This window comes from Leucopleurus acutus (genome assembly GCF_964270905.1).
Source record: "Leucopleurus acutus genome assembly, chromosome: 1".
NCBI classification, from domain to species: domain Eukaryota; kingdom Metazoa; phylum Chordata; class Mammalia; order Artiodactyla; family Delphinidae; genus Leucopleurus; species Leucopleurus acutus.
This window is the reverse complement of record NC_139142.1, coordinates 12,272,501-12,294,920: the sequence shown is the minus strand read 5'-3', so window position 1 is coordinate 12,294,920 and position 22,420 is coordinate 12,272,501. Positions and strand designations below refer to the sequence as shown.

Sequence of the window (22,420 nt, the reverse complement as noted above, 5' to 3'; positions counted from 1 at the left end):
GATCTCCACACCAATTTCCTGGAATCCACTAGACTGGTTCTCTCTGGCCTTGGGTCTTGGTTTTACTCCTTATCATAGCCTCTAATGATCGATTTTCTGCTTTCTTTTATAAGTATCCTAATTAAGTGCTTTTTCTCCAGAACACCTTCTCAGCTTCAGACCACCATCAGAGCTCAACAGATGATTAAGCTAGTGCTCCAAGGGGAGTGCCAACAAGAAACTACTGACTCCGTGGACAATTTCACTTAGCCTTGACCAAAACCCACGGAAATTACTGAGATTGTTCTAAGACAGATGATGTTTGTATGGAGCAAGAGGGGGCACTGACAAGCCAAATACAGACCTTTCCCCTTTTGCCTGAATCTGCTGATGAGGCCAGATACTGACCCCCCAATTTCCCATTCTCTGTCTCATGACTGATTTGCTAAGATTAAAATTGTTTGTCCCCTGAAACTAGCTAACCACAGAGAAAACCATTTCCTCTTCACACAATTGACTGAGACTTCTGCTGGAAAAACAACCCCAAGTATAAATCATCCCTTCTGCAACTTGTTTACTCCTCCTCATAAAAGTCTAAGGCAGAATCACCCTGCGGAGACATTCAGATCTTTGGATCTTCGATGCTCCCCCTATTGCCTGAAAACAACCTATCTCCTTACTTGACTGACTTCTGTCTTTCATATAAATCACACTAAAAGTGAACAGACAATAGAGTAGTAGGACAAAATCAAATGGACCAAGAAACAGAAATCAATCTCTGTTATGTGTAAATTTGATATATGATAAATAAGGTACCACAAAGGAATGGCAAAAAAAAATTTTTTATTCGATGGTAGTGGGCAAATTAGCTCACTCCATGGAGAAGAGTAAAGGAAATAAAGTTGAATCTTTAACTTATATTAAATAAAAAGTGTGGGTCTCAGACTGAAGTCCTAAATTCAAAAGGTAAATTTATAAATCTAATTTAAGAAAATGTAGGAGAATATCCATGTGAACTAGAAGTGGGGGGAAATTTCCTAATCAAGACTCAAATAATGAATAAATTTGCATCAAAATTAAAAATTTCTGATAAACAACGTACCCATTTGGCAAAATTAACAGAGACATGACAAACCAGGAGATGTTTGCAAATCTATAATTGACCAGGGATTATATCAAGGACAATTGATTTTAGATTATGATTTGTAGACCATTACTGAGTGATAAATTCAACTTAGAGAATTGCAAGCATAATTTTAAAAAGTAAAGTAGGAAAGAATAGAAAATATCAGCGTGCATAACAAGTATTAGGTGAAAATACTCATCAGCATTTTGTTTACATCATGTAAATGAAAACGTAAAATTAAAAATATATGCAATACATACATATATACAATAGTGTGTATTTGTTGGGAATATATATATTTACATATATAGTACATTAGTACATATTAATAATTAACCATATATTTAATTATATAGACTTAATAGACACTTACATAATTATATATTACTGATATAATCAATATATACTCTAATAATATATTGATATATAACATGTATACTCATATATGTATATATGTATGTATGTACAAAAGTATATATGCATACTTATAAGATTATAACTATACATCTTATATATTAATATATTAATGTATTATATATTATATATAATGTGTGTTGGTTGTGATATAACATATACTTCTTCCTGTTGATTATGATCAAAACAGTGAAACACTCAATATTTAAGGGGCTCAAGCAAATCACTGAGAAAAAGATAATGACACGCAACAGAAAATTGGGCAAAGTATATGAACAGGCAATAAATAGAGAGGGAAGCCTCAACAGCTAACGAGAATATGAAGAGGTTCTCAAACTTACTTGTAATCAGGGAGATATATTTTAAAACTATAGACACCATGTTACACCCATCAGAATGGCAAAAATAAAAAAGATGTCTGCTACTAAGTGTTGGAGAAGATGGGGTATATGGGAACTCTTGCAGTTTTGACAAAAGTATAAACTTGTAAGGTCATTCTAAAAATAATCATCTGGAGGTCCTTACTGATATTAAGAATGTGAATTCTCTTTGACCCAGCAAATCCACTTCAAGGGCTATATGTGATGGCCCTCCACTCATGCCTTTAGGGTGGCACGTACTGGGGTGCTTCTTATGGTGGTGTTTATGGTTGGGGAAGTTGGAGGAAATCTAGGTTTTATCATTAGGGAAATGGATACCTGAAATGTGGTCAATGCACACTTATAATATGAATTACTATCCACTAGTTGGGAGCAACAGACTTGTCTGCAAACAAAGGCTTTTCATAATATGGCTAAATATATTTGTCTTTTATAAAATTAATACAAATTCATTGTAAAATTTATAAAACATAAAAAGTAAAAACAGCTAGTATCCTCATACCCAGAGTATAACCACTATTAATTTTGTGGTCTATATTCTCAATTTTTAATGTCTTAAATAAAAGTTGGATTGTACTGCATATTTGAGTCTATAGTATGTAGTATTTTATAATTTTTTTATTTCCTTAACTCTGTATTAAATGAGTTTATGATGTGATTTTTTTCCTTAAAAACCTGACTTTGGGGCTTCCCTGGTGGCACAGTGGTTAAGAGTCCGCCTGCCAATGCAGGGGACATGGGTTCGTGCCCCGGTCCAGGAAGATCCCACATGCCACGGAGCGGCTAGGCCCATGAGCCAAGGCCGCTGAGCCTGCGCATCCGGAGCCTGTGCTCCGCAACGAGAGAGGCCACAACAGTGAGAGGCCTGTGTACCGCAAAAACCAAAAAAACAACCAAAAACAAACAAAAAAAAACCAAAACAAAACCTGACTTTGTTGCATTCTACCATACGGACATATCAAAGCAAATCTAACCAATTTCCTACTGTGCATTTAAGTGGTTTCTAACTGATTACTATTATAAACAATCCTGCAGTGAACACCCTCTAATAGAGGCTGACGTTTGGCTCATAGGCACTGGTATAAGAAAAGTGGATGTTTACAAGCAGCAACTCTTCTGATTTAATAGATGGTCATGGTGATTGGCGATCCTATACTACCAGTGGTTGAATATAAGCCCTGCTTCTACCTAATTCTTAGTGTTTAGTTAATGTTGTTTCATTAGGATAAATTCATTGAAGTGGAACTGCTGAGACAAACAGTATGAATATATTGCCAACTTACCTTCCTGTAAGATTCTACCAAGTTAGACTCAGATAGCCGTTCTCATTAACACTAAGTATTATTATGTTTTCGATCTTTACCAATTTCTTGTTACATTTTAATGTTAAGATCCTGTACATCTCAGCACTCCAGTAACTCCAAATGCTTATTTCCTCAAACGGCAAAGTCCAGATCACTCTCCTTTGCCACACTGTCTTTCATTCTGAAAAAAAGTCTGACAAGTTAAACACCTTATACCCAAAGTGTTCTGTTCCCTGTTGCTCCTTTAGAACTAAATAAACTTTGTAAACAATTATCATTTCCTTCAGCATTTGAGAGATTATTTTTTTAAATTTATTTTACTGAAGTATAGTTGATTTCTCATGTTGTGGAAAGATTAATTATATTCCTCAAAACAAATTTTAAAAATTTGCTCATAGGTTAAGTATTATTTTCTGAGGAAACTCTTGCCCAGTGCACAAGCACTGGCTTAGCTCACCTCTCAGGGTCTGGTGGGGGACAGGGGATGGCTTTCTATGTAGGCACATGTTAGAGATAGTTGGACCAATGAGGATTCTCTCACTGTGTAATCATTGGCCTAACATAGCTCCATTCCAGGGCCTTTGAGCAAGGGTGCCATCAGCCTGCTGCCCAATTCTTATAAAAATAAGAGGCATTTCTCTAAAGGGCTGAATGATCGTCCATTGTTACAGATCCTCTGATTTTAACCTTGGATTAAGCATACATTCAGAGAGTTACTCTATTTTTTCTTTTCTTCTGATTTTCTCACATTAAAAAATCTCTGGAAACCAGACAGTATCCTTCTGAAACTAATTTTTTTGGGGTGGATCCCAAATTGTCATTTGTATCATTTTTTTTAGATTCCACAAACAGGTGATATCAAATGATATTTGCCTGTCTCTGTCTCACTTACTTCACTTACTATGATAATCTCTAGGTCCACCCATGTTGCTGCAAATGGCATTATTTCATTCTTTATTATGGCTGAGTAGTATTCCATGGTATATATACATCCCACAACTTTTTTATCCATTCATCTGTTGATGGATATTTAGGTTGCTTCCATGTCTTCTTGCCTATTGTAAATAGTTCTGCAATGAACACTAGGCTGCATGTACCTTTTCAAATTATGGTTTTCTCCAGATATATGCCCAGGAGTGGGACTGCAGGATCATATGGTAGCTGTATTTTTAGTTTTTTAAGGAATCTCCATACTGTTCTCCATAGTGGCTGCACCAATTTACATTCCCACCAACAGTGTAGGAGGGTTCCTATTGGTTTTCTTTTCCTATTGGTTTTCTTTAACAAAGGACACATCATAAAAGGGTTTATAATCTTAATAGCACCTGTTATAGACAATATTAAAAGTAAATAAATCCGATTTCACGTATTACTCTTTTGTTTTGTATAAAGTGGGTGGGGAAGGGACATATTTTGATAAAAAGTAACCTAGAGAGCCATGATGATGGTCCGCATTGCTATGAATGGGAGGGCTTCTAACTCCATTTGTCTTTTTATTTCTAGTAAGGTTAGCAGTGCCCAAACATTATTCAAAATCTAACCATAATCTGGAAAAAAATACCATAGAGAGAAAGCAAAAACAATGACAATAACTTACTCTTCCCATGTGTCAATACCCTTCCTTCCTCATATTCAAGACCCAGCTCATATGCACACCATTCCCTGGCGAGTATAGACAGGGCAAGGCCTTTCCCTTACCTAAACTCCTGGCTAATTTTATTGACTTGAAATCTTCCTTTCCTTTTAACTTATTCAATTTCCTTATGATGGCACCATATCTGAATATTTTGGTTAAACTTATATGTTTTTCCCTCACAGTAGATTCCAGGTTCTATAAGGGAAGAGAATACGCTTCCAGCATCTTTATAGTCCTAACAGCCAGCATGTGGCCTGGTACACAGAACATGCTAGATAAACAAATTAAGAATCACTAAACGAATGAATGGATATGTGTGAATAAGTAGTTATCAAAACTCTCAAGTTAGGAAAAAAAACAAAAGGAAAATTATTTTACAAAATTAAAACTATCAGAATCCCAAAGTTTTGTTGCTTCATGATGTATATGCTATTTCTAAACTCCGAGTAAATGAAAGAAAATGAGCACTTCAACCCTGAAATAGGTATTACTGTATTAGGGAAAAAGAGAAGTATTTTTAGTATGGAGTAAAAATAAAATTAAAGACAGAAGTACTACAAAGAAACATATCTGTTCTAATATAAAACAGGGGCTCAACCAAGGGACAAAATGTCACTCCTGTCACTGAGGGAAAAAGATCTATTGGAGTCCTTATAAAGGTCTATACAGATTAGTGAGTGTCCAGAACAGTGTCTGACATTCAATAAATATTTGTCAAATAAGTGAATAATATCAAATCAAGAAAGTCAATATAATGGGAATAAATGATCAAACTGATAGTTGAAGAAGAAAGCAGTAAGCTAGGGGATCAAGAGAAGAAACGTTCCTAGAAGGCACTGCAGTAGAAAATGGGGATTAAAAAAATAGTACTTAGTAAAATTAAAAATAAATCAATCCAGGAAGTTGTGTAAAGTAGAAAGAAGAGTGAAGCCTAGTGAGGCCTACCATCGATATTTTATTGGTGGGCTTATAAAATCTTAATGGAACAGATAATCCGTACCTTAAATGAACACTTCCATAAAAGAGGGAAAACTGCCAAACTCATTTTATGACTGAACTGCTTTTATGCCAAAACTAGATACAGATCGTACCAGAAAAGAAAATAATAGGTTCATTTCACTTACATTTATAGTTGTGAAGATCCAGAATAAAATATTAGCTAGCCAGACTCAACAGTGTGTTAGCAATCAAGGAACACAAGAAGGGTTCAAGTGCGGTCAATTTGCAAGTCTACAAGACAGAAAGACTGGTCATAATTTTTCCTCTGCCAGAAAAGAACTTTTCCATTAGAAAAATACGCCTTTTCTTCAACATGCCCAAGAGACTACAGTCAGCATAATTAACTAGTAACCTCCCCGAGGTCAGAGAGTAGGCTTCCCTCATTGTAAATACTGAGATCCTGAGGATCACGAGCTCTCTACTAAATACACTAATGTATTCACTAGGTCCTGAATTGAAGAGAGGGAAAAATGTTTGGCCACTCTAGAAAGGAGAGTGCTGGTTGCCACAAACTGGATAAGGTTAGCTATCATCAAAACAAAGGGCCTTAATGTCATTACTGTTCTGACCCTAAAGTTTTACCATTATGCTAAAAGTTTAAGTGTCTCTAAATACTAAGTACTTATCTATGTTCCCTATGGTTTTCTTAAAAATGTAAATTAAGATTTATTCTCTAAAATGGAAGCTTCTAGCTACTTATAAGTCACTAATATTGCACAATGGTATTTTAAAAGTATAGCTTTATAACAAAAATGTGTTCAAGATTATAAAAACTGTAAAGTAGAAGAAAAAATTATTTTGTAATCTCAACAGGTTTTGGGATTTGATCTTTTTATCTTATTTTTTAAAAAGAGTTGAAAATAATAAAAAGTGAAACAGATTATTTTCATACAAGCTGACCCAGGGTAATCAGTCACCCTGATTACAGCAGGCCTTTCTGGCTACATAGGGTTGTTGCCTTAGACAACAGAAGTTGTCTACAGCTTTTGGATCAGCATGGCAGAAGCACCTCCTCCTCCGCTGCAAATACTGGCAAGACCACATTCTCCTTGCTTCAAGGAATGAGCCAATGGACGACAATCCTGGCTCCACACATCCCAACTGGATGTCCGATAGAAACAGCTCCTCCATTGATATTCACTTTGGGGGGATCAATCTCTAGCATTTTAATGTTTGCTAGTATGACTACACTAAAGGCTTCATTTATTTCCCACATTGTAATACCTTTTTTTCAATCCTGCATCTTTTAAGATGCACCGGCATCTTAGGTGCAGCATATGCAGGTGCAACTGGAAAATCAATAGGTTCTACAGCAGCATCAGCAAATGCTGCTATTCTTGCCAGTGGTTTAACATTGAGCCTCTTGTTGCATCTGTAGTCATCAGAACCATAGCAGCTGCTCCTTCATTCAGTGTGCTGGCATTGGGAGCTGTTACTGTACCATTCTCTTTTTGGAAACCCGTCTTCAGCTTTGGAACTCTGCTAAAGTCAACATGTTTATATTCTTCATCTTCTTTCACCACTACATCTGGTTTACCTTTTACTGTAATTGTGACAGGAACAACTTCACTTCCAAATTTTCCAGCTTCTCATGCTGCTTTACTTCTGGTATAGGAGTTAACAGCATAAGTATCCTGTTCATCTCGTGCAATATTCAGCTTCTTTGCAGTATTTTCAGCACAGTTGCCCATATGAACTTTATTGTAGACATCAGTTAGCCCATCTTTTACAATCAAATCTTCAAGCTTTACCCCACTATATGGTGTTGCTCCTCTGTTCATTACGTAGGGAACATTGGACATGCTCTCCATCCCACCTGCCACCATCACATCCTGATGTCCACACATAAGATTCTGAGATGCCATCATGATAGCTTTCATTCCTGAGACACAAACTTTAGTTTACAGTGGTACATGGAGTAGAAATAAGTAAGCCTGCACCCAGTACTGCTTGCCTTGTAGGGGCTTGTCCTCCACCTCCTTGTAGAACATTAGCCATGTATGCTTCTTTCACTGCTTCTTTTGGAAACCCTGCCTTTTCAATGGCTCCCTGAATTGCAATGGAACCAAGCTCAGTGGCTGGCAGAGAGGAAAGGCTGCCTAGAAAGGACCCAATGGGTGTTCTCGTAGCACTTACTATGACCACTTCATTCAAAGTGGGTTTTGATCATAACTTCGTTCCACATATCTTATTTCCTGCATCCACCTCCGAAGCAGGGGGCTGCGCCTGCGGGCACCACCGCACAGAAGGGCCGCCAGTACAGCCATGGTCACCGAGCGTGGAGCGGAGAGTTACCAGTGGAGAGATGTGGTCGCACGCGGCGGGTCCCTGATCCCGCTTCCTCTATGGTTTTAAAGGTGTTCCAGTGATACTTATATCTTTTACCTGGAATGACGTGTGTAACCAAAAAAAAATTATGCATGAGAACAGCCCTGTTTAGAATATGGAATGAACTAAAATTTATTCATAAAAATGAACTAAGAAACTCCTCAAAGGCACTGACTGTGATCGACTTCTTCAGTTTTCCCTGCAGATACCAAACTAGTGCTGGATGCACAAATGAGTGATTAGTACTTGTTAAAACTGATTTCAGTTTGAGGGCAAATTTGAATATTTTCTATGAGTAGGACAGCAGCCGCTTTATTAAGAGGTTTAAATGTATGGGTCCTACTAAAAATGTTGAAGTCAAGGCCTTCCACCTCAAGTGAAAGCTGGAAGATACAGCGGCATTCTAACAGATGCTGGAGTACAATTTTTTTTTTATTGACATGGAAAAAGTACAAGATCATTGAGAACAGAGCCTGCATTCATTTATTCCCTTGCTCCCACAATCACTCCTTTCAAAGCCATTCAGCTCAGTTATGCTGGGCTGGTGGGACGATACACAAGCAGAAAAAGAGGCATAGAAGGGTCCTCACAAGGTTGTTTACATTTATAATAGGAGCAGGGGACAGCTCCTATTTCTGTTTTCATTGTCAGAAAACCTTAGATCATTTGGCATCTTTTTTCAGACATGCAAACTGAAAGTAAATAATGTCTTTTTTTAATCAAAAATTTTTATTGAGTTATAATTAACGTACCACATTAAATTAGTTTCAGGTGTACAACATAGTGATTCTATATTTTTATACATTATGAAATGATCAGTGCAATAAGACCAGTTGCCATCTGTCACCATACAAAGTTGTTACAATATTATTGACTATACTTCCTGTGCCGTACTTTACATCTCCATGACTTATTTATTTTAGAGCTGGAAGTTTGTACCTCTTAATCCTCTTCACCTATTTCGTTCACTGCCTTCCAGCCCCTCCTCTCTGGCAACCACTAGTTTGTTCTCTGTAACTATGAGTCTGTTTCTGTTTTGTTTTCTTTGTTCTTTTTTTTTTTTTTTTTCCGGTACGCGGGACTCAAAGTATTGTGGCCTCTCCCGTTGCGGAGCACAGGCTCCGGACGTGCAGGCCCAGCAGCCACGGCTCACGGGCCCAGCCGCTCCGCAGCATGTGGGATCCTCCCAGACCGGGGCACGAACCCACGTCCCCTGCATCGGCAGGCGGACTCTCAACCACTGCGCCACCAGGGAAGCCCCCTTTTTTTTTTTTTAAGATTCCACATGGACTGATTCACTTTGTTATAAAGCAGAAACTAACACACCATTGTAAAGCAATTATACCCCAATAAAGATGTTAAAAAAAAAAAAAAGATTCCACATGTAAGCGAAATCATATGGTATTTGTTTTTCTCTATTTCATTTAGCATAATACCCTCTAGATCCATCCACGTTGTCACAAATGACAAGATTTCATTCTTTTTTATGGCTTACTAGTATTTCAGTGTCTCTGTGTATCACCTGTTCTTCATCCATTCATCTACTGATGGATGCTTAGGTTGATTCCATATCTTGGCTATTGTAAATAATGGTGCAATGAACATAGGGGTACATATATCTTTTCTAATTAGTGTTTTCATTTTCTTCAAATAAGTAGCAGAAATCGAAGTGCTGGATTGTACGGTAGTTCTATTTTTAGTTTTTTGAGGAATCTCCATACTATTTTCCACAGTGGCTGCACAATGTACATTCCCACCAACAGTGCCCAAGCGTTCCCTTAAGAGATTCAAATCCATACACAGCCTCAAATATTTTGCACACATCCTACCATGCTCTCCTGTACTACACAAGGCTGCTCAATGTTCATTTCCCTGAATTTCTTTCTTCTACTCCTTTGTTACTATCTTCTGCCTGCATTCTGCTCTGTTTTTGACCTCTCAAAACCTTTATCATCCTTCAAGATTCAATTCAAACATCACTGAACTGTTTCTTCCTCTCTGCTGCAATAACACCTCCTTTTCACCTCGTTACTACATTGAGCACAAAGTATAAGAAATTACTTTTTGGGGGGCGGAGTCAAGATGCCGTACTAGGAGGATGCGGGATTCATGTCTCCTCACAACTAGGGCACCTACCAGGCACCGGTGGGGGACCACGGACACCTAAGGGGGCAGGAGGAGTCCCCAGTGACCGGGTAGGACGTGGGGTGTGAGGGGGAGTGAAGGGGGAGGACAAGTGAAGGCGGGACGGGTCTGGTGTCCCTGAGAGGTGGCTGGGGGAGGGGAAGGGATCCCACGCCCGAATGGGGAAACTGGGGAACCATCGGGAGGGCAGAGGATCAAAAGGGAGCGTGGCCAGGTTTCCGCTGCCCACTTGGGCCCCCAGGAGCTTGTTGAGATCCTGGGCCTGATCCTCTGCCCTCCTAGGCTCCGTCCTGCCATGTGGGTCCTGAGGGAGTGGGAGGGAGGGGAGGGGCAGCAAAAGTAAAGGCCGGACCTCCGGGACCTGCACCCCTGAGGGGTGGCTGGGGGAGGGGAGGAGTTCCTACACCCAGCAGGATTCACCCATGGTTAGGGGTCCAGTGGCGATGGGGGAGAACCTGAGGGAGATGGTGGGGGAGGGGCACAAAGGAACGGAAGGGAACGGGGCCAGTGCTTTCCCTGTCCACTTAGGCACCGGGGAGCCTGTTGGGCTCCCAGGCCTAATCCTCTGCCCTCAGAGCCTCCCTCCCGCCATGCAGAGCCCAAGCCCCGCCCCTACGCCCCCACCCACGGCCCCACCTCTAGACTCGGAGTCCCCCTCCAACACAATGGGCCTAAACCCCACCCACACACCCTCACCCAGGGCCTTACCTCCAAACTCCTGAACTCCACACTCCAGAGGCCCTCCTTTCCAAATGCTGCCTCTCCCCTTCTGCGCAGGGCCTCAGCAGATGCCCCGCCCCACGCTTGAACGTCACCCTGCCTAGGCCCCACCCCACGCGCAAACGTCACCCCCCCACCTGCCTAGGTCCCACCCCACGCTAAACCTTGCCCCTGCCTAAGTTCCACCCCCACCGAAATTCCGCCCCCATAGCCAAGGCTTTTTTTTTTTTCTTTTTTCCTCTTTTAGAGTGGGCTTCTGTTTTACCTTGTTGATTCATTGTTGTTGGTTCTTTCACATTTTTAAAAGAAGCTCAGAAATCAGGTGCCCAGCTGAGCCCAGCCACCAGCCAACGTGCCAGCTGAAGGATGTGCAAGAGGGACCATTGGCAAGACCAGCAGAATCACCCAGCTAAGTCCAGCCCAGGCTACCATCTTGAACAAATAAAATGGTGGTTGTTTTTAGTCACTAAGTTGGTTACATAGAAATAGATAATCAAAGCAATGAGGTAAGAGGGAGATCTTAATATTTGACATCTAGAATGAGAGTAGTAACCAACCCTGTCCTGCTGGTGTTGGGCTTGGCCATGTGATTTGATCTCATGATGGAATACGAGCAGACATGATGTCCATCCCTCACGGGCTTTATATAGTTCAGATGGTTTGGCTGGGTCTCTTGTGTCTGGACCTGTGCCATTAGAAGAGCTGCCCTGGTGGGCCCTGCTCTTTAGCCTGTGTTCCAAAATGACAGACATGTGGGGCAGATCTAGCGGGTGCAGAACCAGCACAGCCAATCCAGAGACCGGTGAGCAAGAAACAGATGCTTATGGTCACAAGCCACTGAGAGTTGAGATTTGAGGGTTGATACTGCTGTAAAAACTGACTAATATGCTCGACCAAAGATTGAAGAATATAGTATGTGATCATTCTCAATTCATTGTCATAGTGATACTGTATTTGACATGCTAGCTAAGGCTGCTGGCTGGGGTTCTAAGGGACTGGACTGATTAATGCAAATCTGGCCCAATACCTGCACCACGCTAGGTGACACTGAAAGGCCAGAAAGCACCTGACCCAGCAGAGAGAGAAGAGTTCAAAGACGGACAGCACCCAGAAGTCTCTCTCCCCTTTCTTGTCATTAGGGGGCAGATCGAAAAGAGAAGCATCTGAATCTTTTAAGATGTGCTCCCTGACCTTCCCTGTATAATAGCTAACACTTCCACAGCACTTTCTAGGGGCAAGGCTCTGTTCTAAGCACTTTATATATATTAACCCCTTCAATTCCCAAGCAACCAAATGAGGCAAGTAACAACTATTATATTGACAAAGAAACTGAGACACAGAGAAATTAAATAACTTTCTCAAGATGACACAGTTGGAAACTGGATCCCTGATACTGATAGAAATGAGAGGTGCCTAAGATGACTACACCCTGTGTGCTCATTATAGTGACAGCAGAGTGGGCACAGTAATCATGGTACAGAGACAACCATTGAGGGCCCTGGCCTATTACTCCATGTCAAGCACAGGCCTTCCCCTGGCTGGGTAGCAGTACACTGTTACTATTCTGCCACTCTGGCTCTGTGTCCCAGTCCAGTGGGGAGCAAGGTGATCACCTCATTATGCAATAGGATATTATGTTGCAAGGACCTGAAGAGCATAAAGAAACAACTTCCTAAGACATCTTGGTAAGATTCATGTGTGATGAAATAGAAGATCAAAGTTGATAAGAATATACTGTAGCAAAGTTTGGATTAATTCAGTATTCTGGAGCCTGTGAAGATCTCCCATTCCAAAGTAAAGAACAGGCCAGAGCACCACACATTCCCTACCATGAAGACAAACAATACGTGGAAATGTGAGGCCGTACATACCGCATACCACTTAGAATTCCTGCTCTAATAATTTTGGTTCAAAGATGGACAGCTTTGAGTGGGACCTAGCCCAACTCAGGCTGCAGTACAAATTGGTTACTCTTCTCTCATGACCCAGCAGACCTGTGAACAAATTTAAGCCTTGTTTGTGCCAAGAACTGTGAAGGATCTGAGATTTTTATCCTACTTGCTAACTAATGAGGTAGTTCTGGGAATGCTGGGTGAGGACAGAAGCCACCTGAGACAAAACAAAGGACTGTTTATTACTTCCAACAACAGCAGTAGCCAGAGTATTAGCATCTTCGCAGCACCCTGAGCCCCAGGGTAACACAAAGCGGGCCAGATGACACGTGCACATATGGTGAGTTGCATTACCTGAAAGGAACCCTGAACTTAGGGAACTAGAATCTTTATTTTTGGCTGCGTTGGGTCTTCATTGCAGTGCGTGGGCTTCTCAGTGCAGTGGCTTCTCTTGTTGCAGAGCATGGGCTCGAGGCATGCGGGCTTCAGTAGTTGTGGCATGCAGGCTCAGTAGTTGTGGCTTGCGGACTCTAGAGCGCAGGCTCAGTAGTTGTGGCACACAGGCTTAGTTGCTCCGTGGCATGTGGGATCTTCCCAGACTAGGGCTCGAACCTGTGTCCCCTGCATTGGCAGGTGGATTCTTAACCACTGCATCACCAGGGAAGCCCTATTCAGAATTTTCCAATCAGAAAATCTGGAAAGAAGTTATTCTAATTTCCACGTATATTTAAGTGCTGTGTTATAATCAAACATTTAAATTTTTATTACCCATAGGGAGACACAACAATCTTTTCAGCACGTTGGGACTCTAAACAGTTTAATCCCTCACAGTTTGCCTCTGGCCCTATCCTCAGCTCACTTCATGAAAAGGTGTGAGGCAATGGGTGGATGCTTTGGGGATTCATTGCATTACTGTTACTCTGTCATCCAGAACAGGTGGTCTTACGGTATAAGGAAGCCTACTGAACGTTCATGCACTGTGGTCTCTTGGACACTGCGATTTCTCTGGCTGGATGAAATATATGTTCCATGTTGGAAATCCCCAGTATACAGGGATGTTTGCTAGCTAGAACACATTAATCTGGGAAATAAGGGGTGGAGAGTGAATGGTTATTTTTAGATTTCACTTAATAAACCTACCAAAAGTTTTGCTTTTTTGTGTTCTAAACTTTGAGCTCTGATAATCAAGTGGCCTATGTAACCAGTGTAGAAATACCAGTGAAAGCAATAATGATCCCACTGAATTGGAAACCAAGACATCCATGTAACCATTTCTGGTTCCTGGTGTATTAAGAAAACAGGCACAACAGAGGATAATCAACCTTACTGAGGAAAAATAGAGATGCTATAACACACTGAGGACCAAGATCAATTGGGTGGATCCAAGGCCACAAACTTCTACTACCAATACCCCCGGATAAAGATCAATGGAAACTAACTTACAGAGTAATAGATATCTGATTACCAAAGGGCAGGTTTACCAAAGGCTCAGATCCTTCACAAATGAAGACATTTCATTCTTCTGGGCAAAGGATCCTAATCAGGTGAGGTGCTGTTCAGAGGCAGGGCAGCACATGGAATGTGTGGTGGAGAGAGAAATCTAATGCCAGCTTTAGCGTTAGCGTTAGTTTAGCTTTAGCGTTAGTTACAGGGTCACAAATAATTCACATTTCTTGAGTTTTGCTAAAGTATGATAATCATCACCATTTCCTCCTTTTCAACAGAAATGAAGAGAAATTGATAGCACCTAGAGATTCTGGACTCCCAAGAACAGTGGCTCTATGACGTTACTTCTAGACCCCATCATTAGATATGACTTTGGGTGGTGTCTTTTGGGGGAAGAGGTGAATGAATTTGTGGTTACATGTAGAGTGAATTATCTTAGCAGGGGCATCTTTGAACATACAGGAAGACAGATGTGTACACGGCATGCATCTACATGCTCAAATAGCCAAGAGATGACGTGTATAGACCACAGTACAGAATCTCAGGTTAAATAACTTTCCCAAGATCACACAGCTAGTAGGTGATGGAGCTAGATAAAAACCAGGCTGTGAGACATTAATACTAGGGACAAATGAGTGTGGGTTATACGAGAACCCTCTGTGCCACCTTCACAACTTTTCGGTAAATCTTAAACTATTCTAAAAAAAAAGTTTATTAAAAGAAGAAACACAGGTTAGACTCTGGAGCTTACACTTTTAACTTCTGTGCCATGTTTTATCTCTAGAGCCCTGGCCCAAGTGATGTTCTGAGGTGTTGACAAACTCCTGTTTTCCTAGGTCTCCAGAATGGTTCTCATTCCTCCCCATGGACAAGAACTGATTGTCCAGATTTTGCTTTGATTTTCTGGCTTTCTGTAGTATCCTTCCAATAAATTTCCCTTTTTATTATAATTAGACAGAATGGCTTTCTATCACTTACAACCTAACAACAACAGCTAACACTTAGAGTATTCACAGAGCCAGGCACTCTTCTGATTACTTTGCATGTATTAATTCATTTGACCCTCACAACAGCCCTATTAGGTAGGTATTAATATTATCCCCATTTTACAGGTGAAAACACTTAGGCACACAGAAATTAAATAATTTGCTCAGGTCACACATCTAGGAAGTGGCAAACCTGGGACGTCTGGCTCCGGAGTCTAATTGTTGGATCTACCTTGCCCACTATCCTCTCAAAAGAACTTTCATGATACACAGATATGGCCACTGTTTACAGTTCTCAGAGCTGGGCTCTCCTGGACTGGATGCCTAGCCTCTCCCTATGTTGTCAAGAGCAGTCTGCGGTTCCTCCTGAGCTTTTCCAGGAGGGTGTCACTCTCTGATCTCCAAATGCAATGGCCATCTTCTGACTACCTGTGGACAGGTGCTCTGAAAGTACATAGAGGTGAATCTTTTGGAATTCGACATGTTGCATGTAGTTTTGTAAATAAGAACCTCACCCAGACCCCGTGTTCGTCCAACCCCACGATGGGGCCACAATTCATTCTCTTTAGGTGCTACAGTCTGGTTTTGAAGTTGCCTCAAGAAACCCAAATGGTTTCATCTTTAATTTCCATGAGGCTCTGAAAGCACACATGGACAGGAGCCTCCTTTATCACCCAACCTTCCCTGGCAGGATTGCATTCTACTCATATTCCAATCTGAAAAGGGCAAGGCCCAGAATGGGCTCCAGTCAACAAAAGCTGAAAAATACAGAAAACCCGTTCCACACAGAGATGGTTATCATTTTGTATTTTTCTAAAAACCTCAAGGAAAATCCTCTATTATAAGTGTTGACATAAGAAATTTTCCATGTATTCAAAATAAGAGGATGGAATGGTAAACATGTTGACAAATAGCAATTTGAGTTAAAATGGTAATTCTATAGTATTTTAGCGAGTTTTTACATTAACATTTAAATATATTTTTTTCTAGGAGTTGTCTAATGAAACTAGGAAATAAAGAGAAAATTATGATTACCATTTGTTCACTATTCAGATTTTCAATCGATGAGCCAGCTAATTAGCAGTAATATTTGTTTAATTCACATTGTTTGTCCTAATCAATTTTTTGCATGTATCCCATGGGTGGATGTTACGTATTTGGAACATAAATGCTATAAAAATTAATCCTCCTAGCAGTACAGCTGTTGCGAGGGCAATAAGTGCGTGTCCTGGAAATGGCAGAGGGGCTTCGTCAACATAAATCTGCAACAGAAAAAGCAAAGTCTTTAAGCTTTCTGAACCCAGTAATTCAAAACCCTGAGCTTGACATGATTCCCACAGTGGTGGAGACATTGTTACTCATTTAGCAACATTCTGTCCAGACTAATATAGATATTTAGCTTCCACAAAGCTTACAAACGGTCTCTTGACAATTTGACAGGTGGTGAATTTCCACATGATACATAGGGAATAGGAAATCGATTTATATCCTATTCCTTTATCCTATGTCTTTAGTGGCAGAGGTGGGCAGATAGAACACTTACACAGCAGGAAATCGTTCTGTGTTCAGTTACAGAGGAACAGGCAAAGTGCTGCAGGAACATGGTTAGAAGTGCCTAACTGCTTAGAGTTATCAGGTAATGTGCTTCCTGAGCTGGATCTTGAAGAATAAGAGAAGGAGGAGAAGGTACATTCAAGGTAGAGGGAATAAGCATGGGCTCTTCCAAACTATCTTCTCTTTAGAAATCCTCTGTACAAGTGCTGACATTGGGAAATTTCTGTATATTCAAAATGTTTCCTCTGCCTGAATGGCTAATTAATAAAAACAAGTTCCTAGAGGGGAGACAGGATCGTTGACAGAGGCATAGAGTCGTCTTTTTCTCTGAGACTAGAGGCAAAGATGGGTGCCATAGACGTTACAAGTAGAAGTGGGGGCATGTGGAGAATAAGGTGGTTCAAGCTTATGTTTTCCCAGTGAAGTAGGAAGGAAGATCATGTTTGGAGGTAGAAGAAAGTAGAGATGAATGTGGCGGGAATGTGGGAAAATGCCAGGACAAGATAAAGGATTAAAAAGCTGCTTTAGGGTATAGATCAAGATAAAGGTATCTCCATCCTCCCAGTGACCTAAGGATGTATCTGTTTTTTAAGAAACAGTCCCATAAGCTATGAATTCTTTTATAATTTCTCTCACATTCATTCTTTCTCTTCCACTTTTGTTACCGCTATTGTGAGTTTTAATACCTCACTTTGTATAAATAGGCTCCCCTAACAGCTTTCCATGCTGTCAGTCCATGTTGACATAATAACATTGCCAGATTAATCTTCGTAAAACATCAGTCTGTCTATAAAAATTTTTTTTAAACAAAGAGAGATTGCTTTATTTGTGACAAGAAGAATCTTGACTATATAGAACTGGTACCAGAAATGGAGTATTGTAAGCAACAGAATTCAGAAGGTGGATCTGGCCAAGTGGTGTGGAAAGCAGTGAGAAACTGTGCTTTCCAATCTGGGAGATAATTATCTTCATGGTAATGGACCAGCTGGTTTAACCATGTCCTATTGTACTTGGAGGCTCAGACAATGTGCCCAATGCTACTGGAATTATTGGGGATTTGATAGACAAATATTACATATTGGATATGATATGCTACTTGTATTTTTCAATATGGTGCTACAAGATACCAAAAATCTTTCTTCTAAAGGTGGCCCATCAGAGGAGGTTGGATAATAAGCTTTGTAAGAATGATCTAGTCTGTGGTAAATGAGAGAGACAATTGTGCGCTTCATGTAATCTCAAAACCGAAATTTCTTTTCTATGCTAAAGTTAGGAAGAGCCAGAGGAAACCACCCACTGTAATCATAATCTATCTTTTTCTCGGTTCTGCTTCCTCAGTGTTGGATAACCCCCTCCATAGTCCCAACAGTCCTTATGGCTGACAGTAGCTCCTGGGGCTGCAAACTTCCTTGTTCAATGTTATTGAGAAAGAGCAAGTCCATGTCCCAGCACTTTGAGCAAAAGTCCTGTGATTCACTGACTGGGCAGGCGTAGATCATGTGCTCATCCCTGAACACCCCTTTTCAAGATGTTTAGTAGTTTCTCATTGTTGACAGGAATGTTCCAAAGTTCTCATCCAGACATTCAAGGTCTCCCACGATGGGACCCTAACCTACCCACTTTCTTATATATAACCTTACATTCCAGCCAAATGGATCTACTATTGAAGAGATTGCTTTATGACTTCCTACATCTGTGTCTTTGCTGCTGTTATTCTTTCCACCCAGAATGCCTTCCTTACCCATTTCTGCCTAAAACAAAATTTCAGTCACCTTATCAGAAAATACAAAAATTTCACTTGCTTAAGTCGTCTACTATATTTCTAAGAGTAGAAACCTCTATCACCTGTGAATCCTGTATTCTCCAGCTAAACTGCTATGTCTAAAGTTCTTGAAAACAGTTTTTTCTTTAAATGTTTCCCTCCCAATCTTCTATGACTATCTAAATATTCCATGCCATGTCTAAAGAAAAGTTGAACTCCAGAATCATAAAAGAGTATGTTCTAGACACAATGTCTTTTTATCATCAAAATACTTCAATTTGTGCTTCTTTAATGCAAAGAATTCACTTAACCAGAGTGCAATTATCAATACCAGGATATTAACTCTGAGACAACGCTATTATCTAATCTCCAGGTTTTACTCAAATTTTATCAATGATTCCAATAATGTCCTTTAGGATGAGAGAAAATCCAAGATCATGCTTTGCATTCCATTGTTTCAGGATACTTGTAAAAGTAGATTTCAGGAACCTTTGTCTTTTGCTATTGTTTCTTAATGATTCTCTTCCTTTATTAACTATGCAATCACTTCCTATTTTTCTTTTATTCATTGTCGTGGTTCTTCCTTCGTTCCTGAAGCTTTGTTTCTCTCTGTTGACACTTCTTTTTAGCCTGAAGAACTTCCTTAGGCATTTTTTCAGAGAAGTTCTGCCTACAGTGGATTATCTTATTTTTCCTTCATCGGAAATTGACCTTTATTTTCCCCTCATTCCTCAAGGATATTTTCACTAGCTATGGAGTTCTGGGTTGACAGTCCTTCTTCCCTACACTACAACTGTCCCCAGTACATTAAGGATGTTGTACAACTTTCTTCTTCTGTGGTTTCTGATGAGAAGTCAGCAGTCATTCAAATTGTTGTTCACTTACATGTAGTGTTTTTCTCTGGCTGCTTTCAAGATTTTCCTTTGTGTTTGATTTTTAGTAGTTTGATTATGATTTAGGCATTCAGGTGTAGTGTTTAGGCATGATTTTTTTTTTTTTTTTTTTTTTTCTCTGCGGCACGCGGGCCTCTCACTGCTGTGGCATCTCCCATTGCGGAGCACAGGTTCCGGACGCGCAGGCTCAGCGGCCATGGCTCACGGGCCCAGCCGCTCTGCGGCACGTGGGATCCCCCCGGACCGGGGCACGAACCCACGTCCCCTGCATCGGCAGGCGGACTCCCAACCACTGCGCCACCAGGGAAGCCCGAGGCATGATTTTTTTAAGTTCATCTTGTTTGGGATTCATTAAGCTTCGTGAATTTGTCAATTTTGTGTTCACCAAATTTAGGACATTTTCAGCCTTAATTTCTTCAGCTTTTTTTCCTGTTTTTTCCCTGTACCAATCTCTTTTTTCCTCTCCTTCATGGCCTCTGGTGACATAAGTGTTAGACCTTTTGATACTGTCGCATAGATCCTTGAGGCTATTCTTTTTAAAATCTTTTTTCTTCAGGTTGAATTTTTACTGATTTATTTTCAAATTCACTGATTCTTTTCTCTGCAATACCCATTCTGCTATTGAGTCCATCCAGTGATTTTAAAATTTTAAATATCTGTACTTTTCAGTTCTAAAATTTCCATTGGGCTTTTTTTTTTAATAGCTTCTATTTCTCTGCTGAGAACTTCTTCCTTTCCCTTTCCATTCATTTCAGAAGTGCTTGCCTTTACCTAGAGCATGGTTATAATAGCTGGCTTAAAATACCTGTCTTGATAACTCCATTTGCTGTCATTTGCTGATTGTCTTTTCTTTCCCTGAATTGCTTATATTTTCTTAATTCTTGGTATACTGAGTAACTTTGGATTGTATCCTGGATATTTAAGATATTACATTTAGAGACTTTGGGTCCTGTTAAAAATTCTCTGGAAAATGTTGAATCTTTTGTTTGTTTCAGCAGTCAATCACACTGGTTGCATTCAGATCACAAGTAATGCCTTACTGTCTGTGGGTATGGCTCCAATGTCTGCTCAGTTTTCAAAAAAAGCCTTAGCTATGCTATCATGTCTTCCTGTCTCCTTTGCCACTTAGGGGAACTTAAGTGGGTGTTTATATTGTCGTTTTATTTTGAAGCCTTTGCTAAGCTTCTTTAGGTGTGTTCTACTCGTGTGCTGCTTGGTACTCGCGCTAGTACATATACACAATTAGGAATCTCCTCCTCCAGCTCTCTTCTCTTAGGGATTTCCCCCACACTCTCTACTCCTAGAGGCCCTTTTCCTTAGGCCTCTGGGAAGAAAGCTGGGATTCATTAGAGTTTTAGCCTTCTGTACTGCTGTGCTGTTCTATGAAACTGGGGCTGACCTTGGGACAAAGAGATGAGAAAAAAGAGAGAAAAGTAATGGGGATTTTCTCTCATGCTCCTCCTATGACAGATGCTTCTTTTCCTAGATCTAGTGGGATGGATTTTCTCTCAGGGTCTTAGGTGTCTGCACTGCTGCCATGGCACCCATCACCACAGTTGTGCAGATTCATTACTGAGGCAGGGCCAGGATAGAGAAAGGAAAAAAGAGAGAGTAAGAGATTTTGTTTTTGATAATGTGGTACCAGTATTTGACAATGAATGAACCATTAATCATTTTAATCAAATCCTTATTCCATCCCACCCGCCACAGGCAGCAGATATCATTACATGAATAAACAAAAATGAGTCATTGAACATCATAGGGTGATTTGGAGAGACTGACTTTGGTTTCCAATTCTTTTGGATCTTGATGGCTTTGGGAGTATTTAAGACTCTACCGTTACAATGCAAATAACCAAAGGGAGGATAATACTGGAAACTAAAGTGTTACAGACATAGGTCTCAGTGGGGAGTTGAGGGGGGGGGTGTCAGAAAACCAAGCTAAATATGGAAGGTGGAGATGGAACAAAAACAAATACAGGCACTTATTAAAATTTTCCCAGCATTAATTGGTCCTGCAACCTATCAAGGGCCCTAACTTCATCACTGCTGATAATGTCACCACCAGTCTCCAGGATCCCCCATCTCCAGGCCTTGTCTATCATACAAATTCTCCCATTTTTTTTCTCTTAAGTGTCTCCTGGACGGATGCCTGTCATATTATGTCCCCAGCCATCACTCCCTTGGATACCACTGGATACCTGTGCCTTCACTATACCTGAAATTCTTCACCTAAGTTACAAAAAGAGACCCCTGGAACAACAGACACTCTGAAGTGAAAGAGCTCAGAGCCCTGTGGAAGAAACACACCAGGCATTAGCAACATTGACATGTATGTTCTTTTAAGTAAAAATATACACTGGGGCCACTTTCCCTACAGATTCTGCATAGAAAAATTCCAACCTCTTTTCTAAGGTTCTTGGGCATATACTTCATGTATCAAAATAAAAATGGAGGGAGAAGGACAAGAGTTAGAAACAGAGGGATTCGATAGCTGACACTTTTTTCTTTCTTTTTTTTTTTTTATTTTTTTTTTTAACTTTTTTCTTTTTGAATGAAGAAACAGAAACATAAAATCTAACATGGCCTTGATGAGTACTTTGGGCTAATCCACATATTCATGGTTTTGAGACGTCCCCTAACTTTTATTGGCTTTCACAACAATCACCTAGATTATGTCAACTTGATGTGTTCTTAGGGGCAGCTGAACCCAGAAGACATGTGTCTGTACATGTCCAGGTGAAGAATACTGAGCCCATTTCCCCCTAACTTTTGGAAACACTTTTTCTGCTCCACCTTGATAATCTATTAGTCTTGCATTTTAGCTCAAAACATGGTAAGTTAATGTTAAATTCAA

The 22,420-nt window shown here is 40.3% G+C and overlaps 1 protein-coding gene and 1 pseudogene across 2 annotated transcripts in view; both read right to left on the bottom strand.

Annotated features, from left to right (window-relative positions):
* Positions 1-6,684: 6,684 nt before the first annotated feature.
* LOC309962671 (acetyl-CoA acetyltransferase, mitochondrial-like) lies at positions 6,685-8,105 on the bottom strand (annotated as a pseudogene). The gene has a single exon. The product of its transcript is annotated as an acetyl-CoA acetyltransferase, mitochondrial-like (transcript).
* Positions 8,106-16,449: 8,344 nt separating this feature from the next.
* The window catches only part of CATSPERB (cation channel sperm associated auxiliary subunit beta), a gene marked incomplete at both ends in the record, with an annotated part of 128,825 nt that continues 122,854 nt past the window's right edge, over positions 16,450-22,420 (bottom strand). Inside the window, 2 exons of the mRNA XM_082837650.1 lie at positions 16,450-16,617; positions 21,782-21,856. Of these exons, the coding sequence (XP_082693776.1) occupies positions 16,450-16,617; positions 21,782-21,856 (243 nt within the window). The remainder of the gene's footprint in view (positions 16,618-21,781; positions 21,857-22,420) is intronic.